The sequence below is a fragment of the Rhincodon typus genome, chromosome 15 (assembly GCF_021869965.1).
Source record: "Rhincodon typus isolate 14 chromosome 15, sRhiTyp1.1, whole genome shotgun sequence".
NCBI lineage: Eukaryota > Metazoa > Chordata > Chondrichthyes > Orectolobiformes > Rhincodontidae > Rhincodon > Rhincodon typus.
This window is the reverse complement of record NC_063346.1, coordinates 51,929,686-51,950,761: the sequence shown is the minus strand read 5'-3', so window position 1 is coordinate 51,950,761 and position 21,076 is coordinate 51,929,686. Positions and strand designations below refer to the sequence as shown.

General features: G+C 42.9%; 1 protein-coding gene across 6 annotated transcripts in view; it reads right to left on the bottom strand.

Moving 5' to 3' along the window:
* Window positions 1-9,408: 9,408 nt before the first annotated feature.
* Window positions 9,409-21,076, bottom strand: part of LOC109915552 (mixed lineage kinase domain-like protein) — a 56,706-nt gene continuing 45,038 nt past the window's right edge. For 4 of the 6 annotated variants that reach the window (XM_048605915.1, XM_048605916.1, XM_048605917.1 and 1 more), the window contains exons 7-11: window positions 19,239-19,323; window positions 17,415-17,560; window positions 15,870-15,919; window positions 13,448-13,588; window positions 9,409-9,683 (exon numbers count right to left, since the gene is read on the bottom strand). In XM_048605915.1, coding sequence (XP_048461872.1) covers window positions 9,616-9,683; window positions 13,448-13,588; window positions 15,870-15,919; window positions 17,415-17,560; window positions 19,239-19,323 — 490 coding nt within the window. In that variant the 3' untranslated portion in view covers window positions 9,409-9,615. Of the gene's footprint in view, window positions 9,684-13,447; window positions 13,589-15,810; window positions 15,920-17,414; window positions 17,561-19,238; window positions 19,324-21,076 lie in introns of those variants that run through there. The other 2 variants (XR_007263807.1, XR_007263806.1) reach the window with 2 other exon arrangements.

Below are 21,076 nucleotides of genomic sequence, written 5' to 3'. Positions count from 1 at the left end.
ATTAACTCACGTCCTGATTTCCCAAGACTGTCCACCATCTATAAGGCAAAATTGAGGAATTTGGTGGAATATTCCTCACTTGCTTGGATGAGTGTAGTTCCAACAACAGTCAAGAAGCTTGACACCATTCAGGACAAAGCACCCCACTTGATTAGCACCACATCTAAAAACATTCAGTTCCTCCACCACTGATCCTCAGTAGCAGCAGTGTGTACCCTCTACAAGATGCTCTGAAGAAATTCACCAAGGTTCTTTAGACAGAACCTTCCAAGTACGTGACAACAACTATCTAGGAGTAAAATGGCATCAGATACGTGGGTACACCGCCTATAAGTTCCCATCCAAGCCATTCACCATCCATACTTAGAAATATATTAAAATCATAGAACTCCCTTCCATAACAGCATTATGGGTGTAACTAAACTAACTGAACTGCAGGGATTCAAGAGGGTTTTTCTTTATTCACTCATGGGAGATGGGCATTGCTGTAGCATTTATTGCCCATCCATAGTTGCCCTTGTGAAGGTGGTGGTGAGTTGCCTTGTTGAACTACTGAAGTCTATGTAGCTCAGCACCACCTTCTCAAGGGCGACTAGGAATAAGCACTAAGTGCATTCCCACAGCAACACCCGTACCCTGTAAGTGAATAAAAAGCAGTGGTCCTACATGTAAAAAACCCACATTCAACAAATATAGATCTCAGGGATCTATTTGGCTGCGAACCCAGCATATCCTGCCACAAGATACATCAATAGTCTGAACTTCCCAAGGTACAATTCCAGCTCCATTTCTTCAATGGTTTAGCAGAAATCCAGCAGAACCTATTCCCACCGCCACCCCCCCATCAAATTTTCACAGGCATGGTCTTCACCAAAATGTTGCAATCACTCAACCACATCAGACTGACTCACAACAATCTTGGTAGTATGGATCCATCTATATTTCTTTATCCAAATCCTTAGAGCCAACCCTGTTCAAAGTATGGCCAGTTCTGGTTAGTCAGTTACTTTAAGTAACAGCACTTTGTATTTGCTTATTGTCCACTCCTAGATCTTCATATTCTTTTCCAACTGTGCCACACTCTCCTTTTCTTCTTTCCAAATCCTTGGTTTGCTGAAGCCTGTTTCCACCACAACCTTGGATCATGTGGATCCCTATTACCCTTTTAACGCCCTACCCTATGTCCTTGGCAATGTCACTCTCCACGGCTCCAACATTTCAAAGCAGTAGAATCCCTGGCTTTCTGTCCAGACCTGTGACCCACAGACAATCCTGCATTGTCAAACAGACAGCACTGACAATGAAAACCCCATCATAGGCTCTCAGCTTAGTCATATTCTGGCTTTCACGTACACTTGTTGTATTTCACTCATTATACTGAGTCTGTATGGATTACAGTTCTAAGCACTTGAAATATTGAATAAATTGCAGCAGGTTTTGTGTTTTGATTGAATACTAGACTATCACTGCCACAGTGCTAGATATTATAATAGACCAGAATTTGAGCGACACACTTTTTAAAGAAGGAAATTAAAATCTATGTCGAAAAGCATGTCAATTAACAAACAGAGTCAACAGTGTTCATCAAAATTAGCCAAATGTTTTGATGGTATATTTAAGCTAGTATGTTGTGAGGAAGAAATAATGTCTGCAAAAGGATATGTTTAAAGGATTAAAAATAACACATGAATCACATTTTGGGAAAATTGGAGGAAATACATTTTGGCGGAATGTTATTTAAATAGAGCGTGTCTGCTGAATGCTAGTAATTGGCTATTTTCAGTGATCACAGTTGCTGCCCATTAGCTAACTGTACTACAAACTTTATCGCTGATTGGCTGATTGTGTAGCCAGCTTGAAGTGGCCATTAGCTACTTTCACAATTATATTTAACACGTAAGAGAAGGTAACATCCATTACAATCCATACTAACTTTCTACTGGCAGACTCACTGATGAAGCGTCTAATGGCAACAGGCTGCTGTAAGAACACTCCCTCATAATATAATGAGGTATTAGTTGTAAGGAAAGGGTTACTGTCCTTCTGCAACTCATTCATGTTAATCTCCTGGAGATTATCTGATGGTAGATAGGAGATGTAAGAGAGCAAAAAACAATGAGAAGACAACAGGAAAATCAAATCACTGTCCTGATTATGTAATCATTGTCACACATCTAAAACCTCTTCAAGACTGCAGCACTCAGAATGTGCAAGGTTAATTTATGACTGCACATGTAGGTTCTAAGTTGAGAGACTCTCTCAATGATTATTAAATAATAGGGACTATGTCCTGTGAGAGCAGAGAGTGGGTCCATATTAACCAAAGAGTGATGATGAATTCGAAGTAAGCATCATGAGACAGGTTGCTCGATGAGGAGAATGAAGGGGACAGAGTCATTCATATATTGTGAGCCCTAAACTGTTACTGATTTAGGCAAGAGTTCACATTGTTAATTACAATGATTAGAATGTTGGGAATGATCAGCAAACTAGGCAGCTAAGTTAGCAAATAAATAATGTACTTGTAATATTTCTGATGATTGTTGATATCTGAGTGAGAAAGAGCAAAATAGTGTTTATCTGATGCAAATAAAGGAGAGAATATATGTCTATCACTGGTAATAGGTGTGTGAGTGAGGGCATTTGTATCTGTGAAAGGCATTAGCAGATAGTTGCACAAATACCCATGTCGGGTTTGTGTTTGTGTGTGTGTGAGAGAGAGAGAGACAGTAGGTGTGTGGCAGAGCAGATGGACGTGACAACAGCTGTGTGAGAGAGCAGGTGTGAAAGAGCAGATGAGTGAGACTGCAAGTGTGTGTGAAGTGTGTGTGTGAGAGAGAGAGTGACAACGCAGAGCATAGGTGCGTGTGAGAGCAGGTGTATGAAAGGCAGGTGCATGTGAGAAAGTCGGTGTATATTAGAGAGTTGCTAAGTGTGAAAGCAGGTCTATATGAGAGTAGCTGTGGGAGAAAGCAGGTCTGCATAAGGAAGAACAGGTGTGTGAGAACAGATGCATGAGAGATCCGGTATGTGAGACTACATTGCGTGAGAGAGCCACAAGAACTCATAGACATGTGCTTTGGCACATAAGCCCAGCTGTGCTTGACAGCAGGAATGTGACAGCAGGTGTGTTAGAGCCCAAGTGTGTGAGAGAGCAGGACTGTGTGAGGTCAGGTGTGTGAGAGAGCAGGTTTGAGTGAGAGCAAGTATGTGTGTGACAACAGAATGTGAGAGTGGGTGTATGAGAGAGCAGCTTTGTGAGACAGTAGGTGTGTAAGAGAACAGTTGTGTGTGAGTGCAGCTGTGTGTGAGAGGATGTGTGAGATAGCAGCTGCATTGGAGAACAGATATGTGAGACAGTAGGTATGTGACAGACCAACTGTGTATAAGAGAGCAGATGTGTGAAAATGCAGATGTGTGAGAGAATAGGTACATGAGAGCATATAGATGTGGAGCTGGAAAAGCACAGCAGGCCAGACAGCATCCAAGGAGCAGGAAGAAGCAGAGGGCTTTTAGGCCCTCCTTGTGGGGGATGCAGGTGTAAAGAGACTGTATGTCCATGGTGAAGATGAGGTGTTGGGGGTCTTTGAGATCAGGTGCGCAAGAGGGCAGGTGTGTGAGAAGCCCCTGTCTTCTGTATTACGATCTTATCCTAGGGTGTCGTCTCCACTTTTCACAGGGCTCACCAATCACATTGCTAGGCATCATCTGTTGGAATTTGTGGTAAGTGCAGATGAGCAGCAGAAAATTCTATCCCATAACTTTTGAGGGTTAAATTGGATAGGCTCTGAAAACAGACACAAGGATTTCGATATCAATATGTCCCATGCCCGTTCAGCCTTGATGAAGATTAGAAATATCATTAAAATATATTTAAAATAAGTAAAGGAATGGATTAACGCTGCATAATTAATTTTATGAAGATTGCTTAAGATTATAATTCTATCGAAATAAAGCTTTGTGGAATGATTATTCTTAGGTGCTGACAATGGTACGCAACCAAAATGGGGCCCATGCACAGACAAGGCTAGTGGATAATTGTTCATAGGTAATGTTGGTCTGCAGGAATAAATAACCATGGTACAAAAGCTGTGCCAAGCTTTTGTTTAATCTTGCTTAAATTAAGTGTGGTATATGTATTCATTAATATGTGGAATAGAATAGACTTGTGTGAACAATGCCATGGTTCAACAGCTTGAAAAGGAATAAAAACAGCTGAACTAAATAGCCATTATGATCACAACTTGTTAACTTTCAGGAGGTAATTTGATGCCAGAGGGGAAATATTACTGGGATGATGAAAGTGATTGGAGCAACAGCTTGAGATGTGAGAAGGGAAGTTGAGGTGATCTATCGAGGCCCAATTGTACATGAGAAAGTTCAAGAAGTTAATGGCAAGTAAATGGCATTAAAGTCAGAATTTTCAAGTTGAGACAAAAAACTCAATGGTTTATCGGATATTTCAAAGTAAAGTAAATCATTATTGGATATAAGGCTAGGGCTGGTGCAGGAGTACTACCACAATCTTCAAACTTGGAGGCAAGAGTATTACCACTCAAATTTGGCTTACACTTTTAAAGTGCAGGAAAATCAAAGTTTTACTTTGACTTACTGTGATCATGGAACTCCGATCTTAGAGTGGATTGAGTGATTCTCCACTGTTTGATGTAACTTCACGATTAAATGGTGCTGCTTTCTTCTGTTTTCTTGCTTCCCTTCCTCCACCAGAATCTCCAAAAATACCCATGCAAATTCCCAGCCAATGAGAAGTCCTGGGAATTTCCAAATTTGCTGGGTCCTGGTGCCTCTCTAGTAATTTCCATTGGTTTCCTGATTGAGCACTGTGATTCTTCTGTGGGACTTCAATTTCTGGTCCCATCTCTCGAGCTCACAAGAGCATGTGGAGACAACCCATAAAGAGGACAGCTATTTTAATGCTCCCAGCAGTCTGTGTATGCATGTAAGTAGACTTGAACAAAATTTGGATTTCAGATGGAAGGTGGCAAATAATAGTTTGTGGGAATTTGGATGGGGTTCTTCAGATATTAAAGTACTTGTGCCCAACTACAATCAACCCAATCACAATTAATTTGTTTGACTCAATCAACTTTGAGCAAACATTTTTAACCAACTTTCAGGTGGTAGATTAAAAGAAGCTTATTAAAAAGGTGAACATTTATTGACAGATGTAAATATGTAGGTTTGCTTAAGCCTGAATATAATGTGGAGATTGTAAGAAATAGGAGCAGGAGTCAGCCATTCAGTCTTTCAAGCCTCACAGTGCCAGAGACCCAGGTTTGATTCCAGCCTTGAGTGACTGTCTGTGTGGCATTTGCACATTCTCCCTGTGTCTGTGTGGGTTTCCTCTAGGCGCCCTGGTTTCCTCCCACAATCCAAAGATGTACAGGTTAGATGGAATGGCCATGCTAAAAAAAAATGCCCATATGCAGGTTAGGTGGGTTAGCCATGATAAGACCCCTTGCGGGGTTACAGGGATAGGGCCGGGGATGGGTCTGGGTGGACTGCTCTTCGGAGTGTTGGCGCGGACCCGGTGAGCTGAATGGCCTCTTTCTGCACTGTAGGGATCCTATGAAAACCCAAGTGCTTCTCTCCAAACCGCAGCTATGGCTGGATCAAAATCCTGGAATATCCTTCCTAATAGCACTATAGGTGTACTACCCAGAATGCAATGGCTCACAAAGTGGTGGTGGATGGAGTGCTGATTAAGTGGGCTGCTTTGTCCTGGACAGTTTTGAACGTTTTTTCGAGTGTCGTTGAAGCTGCACTCATCCAGGTGACAATTCCATTGCATTTCCTGACTTGAAGTTGGTGGATAGGCTTTTGTGAATCAGGTGGTGAGCTATTCAATATAGAATTCCCAGTCTCTGTTCTGCTGTGTAGTCACATTTTGTACAGGGCTGGTTCAGTTAGGTTTTTAAACATTCTTTCATGGGATGTGGAGATCACTGGCAATGCCAACATCTGTTGCCCACCTCACTTTCCCTTTAGGAAGTGGTGGTTGAGTCAGCTTCTTGACCAACTGCAGTCCATCTGGTGAGATTCATGTGTAGTACTGTTAGAAAGGGAGCTCCAGGATTCCTGGAAAATGAACAGCAGTTTTATTCCAAGGAAAGAGAATGGATAACTTGGAGGGGAAATTTTCATATAGAATGTAGAACAGTACAGATAGGAACAGGCCCAATGGCCTACCATGTCTGTGCTGACTGTAATGCCATTCTAAACTAATCCCATCTCCCTGCACATGGTGCATATCCCTCTATTCTCTGCCTGTTCATGTGTCTGTCTAAATGCCTCGTAAACTCCGCTATGCTACCTGCTTCTACCACTTCCCCGGCAGCACGTTCCAGGCACCTACCACTGTCTGGGTAAAAACCTTCCTCACACATCTCCTTTAAACTTTCCCCCCTCACTTGAAACCTATGCCCCCTAGTATTTGACATTTCCACCCTGGGAAAGATACTTTGACTCTCCAACCTATCCATGCTCCTCATCATTTTATATATTTCTATCAGGTCATCCCTCATCCTCCGATGCTCTCATGAAAATAATTCAAGTTTGTCCAACTGATTCCACGTTAACATTTGTCTGCTGCACTTTGCTTTCCAGACATCGTGGATTTGGAAGATGCTATCAAATGGTGATAGGTCAATTTCTATAGTGCATCTTGTACATTATGAAAACCGGTGAGGCAGTGAATGGTTAAGTTGGTGGATAATACTAATAAAGTGGATTGCTTTGTCCTGGATGGTGTCTGATCTTCCTGAGTATTGTTGAAGCCACACTCATCCAGGTGAGTTGGGAGTACTGCTTCACACTCCTAACTTGTTTCATTCAGGTAGTGGCCAGGCTCCGGGAAATCAGGAGATGAATTACTCGCTGTGGCATTCCTATCCTCTGACCTACTCTTTGCCACTATATTTCGAAGGCTTGTCCACTTCAGTTTCTGGTCAACAGTAACTTCCAGGATATTGATAATGGGGGATTCAGTGATGGTCATGCCATTAATGTCAAGGGGCAATGATTAGATACTGTTTTGTTTTAGATAGTCATGCCTGGCACTTGTGTGACATGAATGATATTTGCCACTTGACAGCCCATACCTAGATATTGTCCAGGTCATGTTGCCTTTGAACGCTAACTGCTTCAATATCTGAGGAGTTACGACTGGTGATAAACACCATGCATCATCAATGAACATCCCCTGCTTCTGACCTTATAGTAGAGGGAAGGTGACTGATGAAGCAGCTGAAGATGGTGGGGCCAAGACAGTACCCTGAGGAACTTCTGCAGAGTGGTAAAACTAAGATTAATGCCTCTAACAACCACAACCATCTTCCTCTGTGAATGGCATGACTCCAACTGGTGGAGACTTACCTTCTGATTCTCACTGACACTAATTTTGTCAGGGCTCCTTGATGCCACATTCTGTCAAAAAAAAAGCCTTGTTGCCTCACCTGGAATTCAGCTCTTTTGTCCATGTTTGAACCAAGGCTGTAATGAAGTCAGGAGCTGAGTGCTCCTGACAGAATCCAAACTGGGTGTCAGTTAGCAGGCTATTGCTAAGCAAGTGCTGCTTGATGGCACAGATGATAACACTTTCATCATTTTACTGATGATCAAAAGTTGTAACTGGGATTGTAATTGGCTGGATTGGATTTGACTTTTTCTTGTACAGGACATACCTGGGCAATTCCTGACCATCATCAGCAAAGTGCCTGTGCTATAGTTGTACTGGAGCAGCTTGACTAGAGGCATGGCAAGTTCTGGAGCACATGTCTTCAATACTATTGCCAGGATATTGTCAAGGCCTGTAGTCTTTTCAGTATCTAATGTTTTCAGCTATTTCTTGATCTCTAGGGGAGTGTATCAACTGGCTGAAGAGTGGCTGGGGACCTCTGGCAGAGGCCGAGGTGGGTCATCTATTTGGCCCTTCTTAGTGAGGATTGTTGCAGCCTTATCTTTTGCACTGCTGTGATGGCTCCCCATCATTGAGGGTGGGGATATGCACAGAGTCACGCATTTATGACTGGATGTGATAGGAGTGCAGAGTTTAGATCTGATCTATTAGTTGTGAATCAATTAGCACTGTCTATCACTTGATGCTTGTGGTCTTTGGCATTCAAGTAGTCCTGTTTTATACCTTTACCAGGTTGATACTTCATGTTTAGGTATGCCTGGTGCTGCTCTGGATGTGCCCTCCTGCACTCTTCTTTGAACCATTATTGATACCTTGGCTTGATGGCTCCATGTTCTCCAGAGGTGGAATGGAGGAATATGCTGGACCATGACGTTGCACTGGAGTACAACTCTGTTGATGCTGACAGCCTACAGCACCTCATGGTTGAGGTCTTGAGTTGCTTGAGTGGTTCGAAGTCCATCCCATTTAGTACAATGTTTGTGGACTACAACATGATGGAGGGTATCCTCAGTGTGAAGGTGGGACTTTATGTCCACAAGGGTTATGTGGTAGTCTCACTCTCATTGATACTGTCATAAACAGATGTATCTACAACTAGCAGATTGATAAGGTTGAGTTTTGCTTGTCTGTTTTGTTTGTTGGTTCCCTCACCACCAGGACTTACATGGGCAATTTCCCACATTGCTATAGCATTAGCCAGTGGTGATGCATTTCTGGGATAGCTTGGCTGGGAACTTAGCTAGTTCTAGATCACAAGTCTTCAGTGCTGTATCTGGGATGTTGTCAGCTACATAGAATGTGCTGCTTCCAGGTTTGATGCTTGCAGGGTGTAACATGATTGAGGTATTTAAGAGAATAATAGGTAATCAATAATGTACTTACTTTGTTGCTGTACTGCCCCTAGAGGTCAGTTTTTGTGAGGAGAAACTAAGTAGACTGGGATTATATTCATTGGAATTTAGAAGAATGAGGGGGGATCTTATAGAAACATATAAAGTTATAAAGGGAATAGATAAGATAGAAGCAGGGACGATGTTTCCACTGGCAGGTGAAACTAGAACGAGCCTCAAAATTAGGGGGGGGTGCAGATTTAGGAGTTGAACTGAGGAGAAACATCTTCACCCAAAGTGTTGTGAACTTGTGGAATTCCCCGCCCAGTGAAGTAGTTGAGGCTTCCTCATTGAATGTTTTTAAAGCTAAGATAGATAATTTTTTGAACATTAAAGGAATTAAGGGTTATAGTGAGAGGCTGTGTAAGTGGAGCTAAGGCCATAAAAAGATCAGCCATGATCTTATTGATTGGCAGAGTGGGCTCAAAGGGTGAGATGGCCTACTCCTGCTCCTGGTTCTTATGGTTTTATTATGTAATAATGTGCTCTGCATTGCTCAGTAATCCAGACCCAATGGATCATACTAGTACTTGTGCCAACAGTGCTCTGTGAACTGGAAAGAAATTAAGTCTCAGACAATTAAGAGTGTAAGAAACACTTTATTGCAGTTAGGTTAGCACTGTTGCACATTTAATGTGTGAGAGAGTTGGAAGTCACAAACAATATATTGACATGACACAAAGTTAGATTCTGAGGGAGTTGAGTGGAGTGCCTCTGCAAACTTGTAATAACGTGGAATTGGCATCAGTGATTACACAGCTTGATGATCAAGTGGGTTGGTCGAGTTCAATCACATGATGTGTTACTTGCTCCAGAAATTCTCTTTAGAATACTCTTCAGCCTGTCGACAATAGCTGAAAGAGAGAGGCGAAAGGATGTCTTACATGTTTTGCAATGATCACATTAGTTTTTCTTGGTTGTCAGCAGTCTGTTTATTTCAATGCATGGTACCATTAACTTTTTGTTTTTGCTCCCATGCACACATGCAATATCTTAAAGCGAACAATTTGTGAGCAGTATCCTCATGATTTTTATATGCAATCCACAGACACAACTTATCAGGAACATTGGTGATGTGTAGCAGTAAAAAGACATGGGAAATTATCAGGATTACGTTTGCTTTCTGTCTCATGTCCTTGACCCAAACATTTTAGCTGCGCTCACTTCCCACCTTCATAAGCTTTGTCAATGTTTGTATAATGTTCAGTATCATTCATGACTCCTCAAACAATGAAGAAGTCCACGCTGACATGCAGTTGGACATGGATAACATTCAGGCTTGGCTGATAAGTATCAAGTGACAGTCACAACACACAAGTGCCACACAAGGCAATAACTAGCTCCACCAAGAGAATTAAACATCTCCCCTTGACATTCAATGGCAGTGCAGTGAATCAACCACCAATGACATCCTTGGGGTTACCATGGAATAGAAAATGAAGTGGGACATCCATATAAATAAGTAAAAGTTATGAGCGCAGCTCCAACAACACTTAAGAAGCTTGAAACCATCCAAGACAGAGCAGCCTGTTTGATTTTTTTTCTCTATTCATTTGTGGGATGTGGGCGTCGCTGGCTGGCCAGCATTTCTTGCCCATCCCAAGTTGCCCTTGAGCAGGTGGTGATGAGGTGTCTTCTTGAACCGCTGCAGTCCTCCTGCTGTGGGTTGACCCACAATGCTATTAGGGAGGGAATTCCAGGATTTTGACCCAGCGACAGTGAAGGAATGGCGATATATTTCCAAGTCAGGATGGTGAGTTGCTCGGAGGGGAACTTGAAGGTGGTAGTGTTCCCATGTATCTGCTGCCCTTTTCCTTCTAGATGGAAATGGTCATGGGTTTGGAAGGTGCTGTCTGCGGATCTTGTGAATTTCTGCAGTGCATCTTGTAGATAGTACACAATGCTGCTACTGAGCATCGGTGGTGGAGGGAGTGGATGCTTGTGGATGTAGTGCCAATCAAGCGGGCTGCTTTGTCCTGGATGCTGTGTGGCTTCTTGAGTGTTGTTAGGGCTGCACTCATCCAGGCAAGTGGGGAGTATTCTATCACACTCCTGACTTGTACCTTGTAGATGGCGGACAGGCTTTGAGGAGTCAGGAGGTGAGTTACTTGACGCAGTATTCCCAGCTTCTGGCCTGTTCTTGTAGCCACTCTGTTAATGTGGTGCGTCCAGTTGAGTTTCTGGTCAATGGTAACCCCAGGATATTGATAGTGATGGTAACACCGTTGAATGTCAAAGGGTGATTAGATTCTCTCTTATTGGTGATGGTCATAGCCTGGCATTTGTGTGGCACAAATGTCACTTGCCACTTGTCAGCCCAAGCCTGGATATTGTCCAGATCTTGTTGCATGTGAACATGGACAGTTTCACTATCTGAGAAGTCACGAATGGTGCTGAACATTGTGCAATCATCGGCGAACATCCCCACTTCTGACCTTATTATGGAGGAAAGGTCATTGATGAAGCAGCTGAAGATGGTTGGGCCTACTCTGAGGAACTCCTGCAGAGATGTCCTGGAGCTGAGATGATGGACCTCCCACAACCACGACCATCTTCCTATGTGTCAGGTATGACTCCAATCACCAGAACGTTTGTCCCTTGATACCCATTGATTCCAGTTTTGCTAGGGCTCCTTGATGCCACACTCGCTCGAACGGAGCCTTGATGTCAAGGGCTGTCACTCTCACCTCACCTCTGGAATTCAGCTCTTTTGTCCAGGTTGGAACCAAGGCTGTAATGAGATCAGAAGCTGAGTGGCCCTGGCAGAACCCAAACTGGGTGTCACTGAGCAGGTTATTTCTGAGCAGGTGCTGCTTGATAGCACCATCACTTTACTGATGATTGAGAGTAGCCTGATGGGGCGGTAACTGGCCGGGTTGAACTTGTCCTGCTTTTTGTGTACAGGACATACTTGGGCAATTTTCCACATTGTCGGGTAGATACCAGTGTTGTAACTGTACTGCAACAACTTGGCTAGGGGAGCAGCAGGTTCTGGAGCACAAGTCTTCAGTACTGTTGCCGGAATGTTGTCAGAGCCGGTAGCCTTTGCAGTATCCAGTGTCTCCAACTGTTTCTTGATATCACGTGGAGTGAATCGAATTGACTGGAGACTGGTATCTGTAATGCTGGGGACCACTGGAGGAGGCCGAGATGGATCGTCCACTCGGCACTTCTGGCTGAAGATTGCTGCGAATACTTCAGCCTTATCTTTCACACTGATGTGTTGGGCTCTTCCATCACTGAGGATAGGGATATTTGTGGAGCCTCCTCCTCCAGTGAGTTGTTTAATTGTCCACCACCATTCACGACTGGATGTGGCAGGACTGCAGAGCTTAGATCTGATCTGTTGGTTGTGGGATCGCTTAGCTCTGTCTTTCGCTGTTTGGTGTGCAAGTAGTCCTGTTTGGTGGCTTCACCAGGTTGATACCTCATCATCAGGTATGCCTGGTGCTGCTCCTGGCATGCCATCCTGCACTCTTCATTGAACCAGGGTTGATCCCCTGGCTTGATGGTAATGGGTTGATTGGGGGATATGCCAGGCTATGAGGTTACAGACTGTGCTGGAGTACAGTAGGTGTGTAAGAGGACAGTTGTGTCTTGAGTTGCTAGATCTGTGCGAAGTCTGTCCTACTTAGCACAGTGATAATGCCACACAACACGATGGAGGTTGTTCTCAATGTGAAGGCGGGACTTCGTCTTCACAAGGACTGTACAGTGGTTGCTCCTGCCAATACTGTCATGGACAGATGCAACTGCAGCTGGCAGATTAGTAAGGATGAGGTCAAGTATGTTTTTCCCTCTAGTTGGTTCCCTCACCACCTGCCACAGACCCAGTGTAGCAGCTATGTCCTTTAGGACCCGACCAGCTCGATCAGTAGTCCTGCTGCCGAGCCACTCTCGGTGGTGGACATTAAAATCCCCCACTCAGAGTACTTTTTGTGCCCCTGCCATCCTCAGTGCTTCCTGTAAGTGTTGTTCAACATTGAGGATTACTGATTCATCAGCTGAGGGAGGACGGTATGTGGTAATCAGCAGGATGTTTCCTTGCCCATGTTTAACCTGAAGCCATGAGACTTCATGGGGTCTGAAGTCAATGTTGAGGATTCCCAGAGCAACACCCTCCCAACTCTATACCACTGTGCCGCCCCCTCTGCTGGGTCTGTCCTGCCGGTGGGACAGGACATATCCAGGGATGGTGATGGTGGTGTCTGGGACATTGTTTGTAAGGTATGATTCTATGAGTATGACTATGTCAGGCTGTTGCTTGACTAGTCTGTGAGACAGCTCTCCCAATTTTGGCACTAACCCCCAGATGTTAGTGAGGAGGACTTTGCATGGTCGACAGGGCCATTTCTGCCATCGTCTTTTCCGGTGCCTAGTTCGATGCCAGGTGATCCATCCAGTTTCTGCATGGGCTGATTACAAAATATCTCTCAGTGGAGTTATTCAGAGGATAGGTTGTTGATTTCTGCTGAAGCCACCTGCAGTTTTTGCCTGCCATAAGGATTGCAATTATACATGCGCCCCTACATATTGTGAGTAAGACAGAATCCACATGCTGCCTGCAGATGAGCTGAACCACTCCTTAAGGATCCCCAGCTGTAAAAACACTACCTACCTCCAGCTTTCGGACGTTCAAATGGGTCATCGGCACGGCATTCATCAATCAGTTCACATAAGTCCTTGGGACAATCACTAGGCAGAGGTTCTCGGAACTTTTCATCACAGACCTTTTGGCAGATAACATCGGCATTGCAATCTGTTCAAAAATAATGATGGACTTGTGATGGAGAAGCTGTTGATTAACCAGACCCCGTGTTTGCACCTCTATATTTCCAGCATGAATCCATTCTACTTTATGCTCTATGGAGTAACTCAAATAATTGGTCCACTTCATATTCCCCGTGAGCCTCAATTTTACCTCCATTTGGGACATTCAAAATTCAAGGCCCAGATTTACAATATCCTGGCCTGTGGCGGAGTTGAAGCATGACAGAACCTGAGAAACGGTGAAAGAGGTTTGAGTGTCACAGGAAGGAAGCTGAATGTTGGAGGAAACTGCACATGGAGATGAATGGAGAAAATGTTGGGAAGAACTGGTCTCAGAGATGACAGGAAGGAACTTAATTAAAGCAAACTGGACAATCAAGAGCTTGAAGAAAGGGAAAATAAGCTGCAAGGATACATATTATATGTGATTTACGGGGCACAACACTTTGACATTCATTATTATATAATCAGCCCCCTATGTCAAATTGCAACCTCCAATCAAGGCAGTTTGTAAATCTAACTTTGTAATTTTCCCTCAGGAATCTTATCCAGAAATCAATTCAAAAGTTCTTATTTTCTTTGTGGTGTCTGGTAAAGTCAGATGGTTGCTGGGCAATATCAAGAAGGGCACGCGATGACCGAGTGGTATTACCGCTGGACTGTTAATCCAGAGACCCAGATAATGTTCTGGGGACCCGGGTTCCAATCCCGCTGTGGCTGATGGTGGAATTTGAATTCAATAAATATCTGGAATTAAGAATCTAATGATGACCGTGAATTCATTGTCGATTGTTGGAAAAACCCATCTAGTTCACTAATAGCCTTTAGGGAAAGAAACTGCCATCCTTACCTGGGGTGGCCTACATGTGACTCCAGATGGTTATGTAAGAGTACAATGGGATCTTGACCAAATGGGCCAAGGAATGACAGATGGAGTTTCATTGAGATAAATGCGAGGTGTTGCATTTGGGTAAGACAAACCAGGGCAGGCCTTACACTGTAGTGCCCTGAGGAGTGTTGTCGAACAGAGAGACCTAGGGATGTGGGTACATAGTTCCTTGAAAGTGGCATCACAGGTAGACAGAATGATGAGGAAGGCGTTTGGCACTCTGCCTTCATTGGTCAGAGCACTGAGTATAGGAGTTGGGGCATTATGTTATGGCTGTACAAGACATTGATAAGGTCACACTTGGAATACTGTGTTCAATTCTGGTCACCCTGCTATAGGAGCAATGTTATTAAACTAGAAAGGGTGTGAGAACAGATTTACAAGGATGTTGCCAAGACTGGAAGGTTTGAGTTATAGGGACAAATTGAATAGGCTGGGACTCTTTTCCCTTGACATAGGAGGCTGAAAGGTGATTGTATAGAGGTTTATAAAATCGTGAGAGGTATAGATAAGGTGAATAGCAAAGGTATTTTCCATAGAGTAGGGGGACCAAAACTAGAGGGCATAGGTTTAAGATGAGAGGGGAAAGATTTAAAAGAGACCTAAGGGGGATCGTTTTCACACAGAAGGTGATGCGTATATGGAATGAGCTGCCAGAGGGAGTGGCAGAGCAGAGTACAAATATAACATTTGAAAGGCATTTGGATAAGTACATGGAAAGAAAAAGTTGAGAGGGATATGGGCCAAATGCAGGCAAATGGGACTAGTTCAATTTTGGAAACCCGGTCCACAAGAACAAGTTGGGCTGAAGGGTCTGTTTCCATGCTGTATGACTCGATGGTAACAATACAAAATATCATCACTCAACAATGATTCAATACAAGCAAAAGAAAAGAATCTGAGTCAAAATAAAGCAAAGCACCCACACGTAGACAGCACCCAGGACCATCAGCTCCGAAAGATAGATGGCACCCAGAGCTCTGCAGCACCCAAAGCCCGGGAAAACTCCAGGATAAAACAGCACACAAAGCCATCTTTAATGAGGTGGGTTCATTCCCCGAGAACCAGACACCATTCAGCCAACTTTTGGTAGCAACCAGCACCAAAGAACACTCAATCAGTTTGTAATAGTAACCACCACCAGTTAATACCATCATTCTCAGCTAGCATTCAGCATCACTACATCAGATCCATACAGGACACAATGTTAATACAGGACCCAATACCATTCGGCCAGCATCAGACAATATTTGGCTGGATTCAGCTCTAGACAACATCCATCCAGTATCACACACAGTCTCAAGCGCACGTGTCCAAAGTACCTAGCTATTGACTCATGAAAGTAAGTAGTAATATGGTGCAGAATATTTGGCTCTTTAACCTTCAAATGGTAGCTTGCGACTGGCTATCTCCCATAAGACAATCCCAAAACTGAAAGAAAATAAAATAAAATCAGAGATCAAGCACGAACCAATCACCTGTCAGTTATCATCCATGAAGTTACAGTTCAATGAAAAATTGCCTCTTACACTCTCCTTATTACTTGATCCACCACTGCCCTCTGATTTTTATTGTACACTCACTCCATGCAACTTGCTCCATAGTTTTCTTTATCCACTTGTGTGACGTGTGTGTCGCTGGCTGGCCAACATTTATTGCCCACTAGTTGCCCTTGAGGAGTGTGCTGGTGAGCTGCCTTCTTGAACTGCTGCAGTCCATGTGCTGTAGGTAGACTCACAATGCCATTAGGGAGGGACTTCTAGAATCTTGACCCAGTGACAGGGAAGGAATGGTGAAATATTTCCAAGTCAGGATGGTGAGTGGCTTGAAGGGAAACTTGCAGTTGGTAGTGTATTTGCTGCCCTTGTCCTTCTAGATGAAAATGGTCATGGGTTTGGAAGATGTTGTTCAAGGATCTTTGACGAATTTCTATATTGCATCTTGTATATAGCACACACTGCTGCTACTGACTGTCAGTGGTGGAGGTTTTTGGATGTGGTGCCAATCAAGTGGGCAACTTTGTCCTGGATGGTGTCAACGTTCTTGAATATTGGAGCTGCACTCATCTAGGCAAGTGGGGAATGACTTATGCCTTGTCGCGGGTGGTCAGGCTTTGGGGAGTCAGGAGGTGAGTTACTCACTGCTGTACACCTAGCCTCGACCCACTCTTATAGCCATTGTATTTATATGGCGAGTCCAGTTAAGTTTCTGGTCGATGATAACCCCCAGATATTAATAATGGAGTGTTCAGTAATGGTAACACCATTGAATGTCAAAGGGGTGGTGTTAGATTGTCCCTCAGAGAGATGGTCATTGCCTGGCATTTGTGTTGTGAGTTACTGAAGCCCCTAACCATTTTTTGAACTTCTTTCAAGGGGTGTGGGTGTTGATTGATAACATTTAATGTCCATCGCTATCTGCCTTTGGAAAAGATGGGGTGACCTCACTTCTGCAATCACTGTAATTCATGTAGTGCAGGCTTTGTTTGGAAGGCAGTTTCAGAATGACCCAGCAACAGTGAAGGAACAGCAATATTGTTCCAACTCTAGATGGTGTAATGGTTTGGAGGGGAATTTTAATCTTGCTGCCCTTCTCATTCTGAGTGGTAAAGGTTGCTAGTTTCAAAGGTGCTACAAAGGAGCTTTGGGAAATTACAGTTGCAGTCTGTTACTGTTTGATCATCTCTCTAGAATGAACCAGTTACACTTTTATATTGCTTATCTGTTACAGTCTTAGTTGCTAACGTGCATCCATTCTCTATTATACATTGGTAAAACCTGTTAAGAGTTTGATCACCATTACACATTGAAAAACCATTATACACTGATACAGGTGCCCTGTTGTACATTCAGATAAGAACTGCTGCAAGTTTTGGTGCAGTTTGGCCAATACTTTTTTCCTCCTCCAGCTATACTTAAATTTTTACCTGTACACCTCACAGGGCTTGTCATATTTGTAGTTGATGTTGTACAATTGTTGCGGTGAAATGTATGCGATCTGTTGGGATTTCTGGTTGTCAGTACTGATGCATTGGATTGAGGTCTCTGTCTTTGATAGGTGCAAGCCTCCCAACTAAACACAGGAAGAGAGCAAGAATGAAACAAATGCTGGGATGAATATCACACCTTCAATACTGCATTCTCAATTCACCCATAGGAACATTGGAATTTGAGAAAGCCATTTTGTTCCTCGAGCCTATTCCACCATTCAATGAGACTGACCTGATTCAATGTGCCCTTACTCTAAATCCCTTATTATTGTTGGATAGAAAAAATCTTATCAATCATAGATTCAAAATTAACAATTGATTAAACATGATTCTACTTGTGAAGAAAACTACGTTCTTCCAGAATAGGGTCTTTTTCTAGTTGGCAAGATGTAACAAGGGATCAGTGCTGAATTCTCAACTTTTTAGAATTTTCATAAAACACTAGGAAGAAGGTATCAAAGGTACGGTTGCTAAGTGTTCTGAAGATAATTCACCACCTGACTATGAGATGGATCTGTATTTCCCAAGCCAGATGTCTCTCTCAGCAACTATACATCCATATCAGAAGGGCTCCACACTGCTTGCACCATACTCACTAAACCTGTTAAGGTCACCCAGATAATCAGCACAGCCTGTCTGATTCAAAGGAATACATGCATCTGTTTGTGCAGTTGCTCCCTGGAACAGTACCTGGGATTTTGACTTTGCTGGAAATTTTGGAAGGAAACTTAAGAGAATGACCCTCATGCTTCCCATTTGCAGCAGAATGAGTGACTCCTCCAAGTTACCTCATTACCTCATCCCACATAAGGGTAAAAAAAATTCACACAGACCAAGCAAACTATAATATACAAGGGCACAATTTTTTATAGATTCTGGTTCGATTCATTTTGGAGTCATGTGTAGATTTTTGTCCTGCATGTGGTACTGTCCTGCTTAAGTTTTTGTCCTGCATATATTTTGCTCCTATAACAACCCAAAGCTCTTTTGGAAACAGATGCTGAGGACATGCCTAACTACCTACCTTAGCAAAAAGAAAAACACCTGACAGTGGACATTTGAAACGCAAATAACAGCAAAAATGTCGTAAATGTATGGCAGAACAGCCAGCAGATGTGAAAAAAAATAGGTGACTAAATCTTTCTAGTACGAACAGTTTGTCCAGGCTGTGCAGCATTCCAATTATTTATTTGTCTGCTCCATGGAGTTGGTAGCACGCATCTCTGACTCATAAGTTTCTGAGGACAAGTCCCATTAAAGAGCTTGAACACAAATATCTATACTGATGTTCCAGTGTCGAGCTGATGGAGTGCTGCAATGTCCAGCTCTGATGTTCCACACATGGTGATTGGTGTCAGCACAGCAATCCAGTTCTAGAAGGCACCACTGTGCATGACCCTCGGCCAGGAAGATAATTAGGGGGAACACTGCTGACTAGGGTACTGGTTTTTAGATGAGATGTTGAACTGATACCTCATCTCTCTTCTCAGGTGAATGCAAAAGATCCCATGGTACTATTTTGAACAAAAGGGGAGTTATTCCTGGTGAAATGGCCAATGTTAATCCCTCAGTCAACATTACAGAATTTGATTATCTGGTTCTCAACTTATTGCTGTTTGTGAAAGTTTGCCAAGTTTCCTATATTACAACAGTCACTGCACAAAGAACTGGAGAGAATTAACTTCCAACACTGCACTCTGCCTAGTGTTCTTGAATAGGCCAAAAATCTGTATGAGATGTTCATCTAATACATCAACGAACCTTCACTCTGAGGCTGTGGTCTACCAGGAATCTAGTGCTGTCAATGGAACAGTGAAGTTTGAACTTTTCATATGACTGGTGCATCCTGCAACAAAGCAAAACACAAGGACCTTATTATACACCACACACACCATAATGATCTTCCATTCAAAACACTGGCAAGAGGAATAGCCAATCCTGTAGCAATTGGAGTGTTTCTATGGCCTTTTTATTAAACTGCAAAGACCTTAGAAGAAGTTGGGAGGTGGGTAGAAATACTAAATATTTAAAAGGAACATATACACAGACTTTAACACTAAGGTGCAGGAATAAAGAGGCAAGTCAGATGTCCTGAAGCATTGACAACACTGAAATCCCACAACTATATTTAAGGACCAAGACACTGATGCATACTGATGTGGAGGACTTTCTTTTGCTTGATGTGTACTGTTCCTGCAGAATACTGCTCACTTAATCATGCCGAGTAATTAGGCACAGTTTTGGGGATTAATCAGCCATAACCATGCAGGGCACTGGCCTCCTGTGTTAAATAGAAACTTGTAGAAAGAATCCCAAACCCTATTGACAAATCTTCACCCTTGCAATTCCATTAGTGATTAAAATTGATCGATAGAGAATCAGTCTAATTTCAAATTTATCACTAAAGACCCATGCATATCCCATGTACTTGCAGCTTGGTATCAATACTGATTTTGGTCTTTTATAAATGGAAACATGTACTAAGAGATTCTGACGAATTGCATGTTGGGAAGAACAATTTATCACAGGATGCATGATTATAATGATACCACCTTCCTCACCAAAACACTGAACCCACATGAATGTTGGTTTCAACCAACCGATAGCGTGGAATCAGTTGCTTTCCTTTCTTTAGCCCAGTCATCATAGTGCAGATATTCTGAATCTAAGCCTCTGCTGATGCCAGGTGCCAGATGTGCCTTACAAAATTATGGAATCAAGTAACAAGAAAAGAGTCTATTTGCACATCAACCCCATCCTCTCCAATTAAGTATGCACAATCTGTAATATTAGTGGTGGCTGACAGAAAATTGTAAATTTAACGTGGGCTGGGAGTCATAAACGAAGGTCTCAAACAGATGTTAACCACCAACCCCTGACCTTTTGCATTTGCAAAGGACCTAATGACTATTTCAGTGATAGGCCTCAGATGCTGATATAGGAACTTCTATTAATATGAGGGGAAACACACTACAGGCAGAGATTATGAGTGCATACTGTACCTGACAGTGTTGGATTCTTAAGTCCTGTTTCAAGTTATTATCCTTTCACGTGATGTTGGCATCAGAGGCAAGGCTGCACATAGATCTTGCTGTCCTTCGTACAATTGCAAATAGGTCTGGGAATGAGCAGGAGGGTGGTGGGAGTGCTACTTGGGAAATTTTCCCAGGCATCCCTGTTTGCCTGCAAACCCACTGCCAAAGGAATGTAAAATCTTGCACCATATCCCTATCTAATTAAAATTTGTCAATCCCAGTCCTGAAATTATATTTATTCTAGAATCTACAGCTTTTGGAGGGAGAGAGTTCCAGATTTCAACAAACCCTATGTGTTTTCCTTTTATTTTAAGATTTGCCTCCTTGATCTGCATTTTTCACAGAACAGGAAATAGTTTACCCCTTTCGTTACTTATTGAAACTCTTTATCATTTGAAGTACCTCTGTTCAATCACCCTTTATCCTTTTATTACACCCTTGATCTCTTGATGTTGCTGTCTGTTTGTTTTCTGTGAACCCTGTATTTAAACACTCCATGGTTGTGAATTTCTGTTGTTGATTCAGATTTAGGCAATAGGAAAATGTTAAAGCAGGGACTCAGTT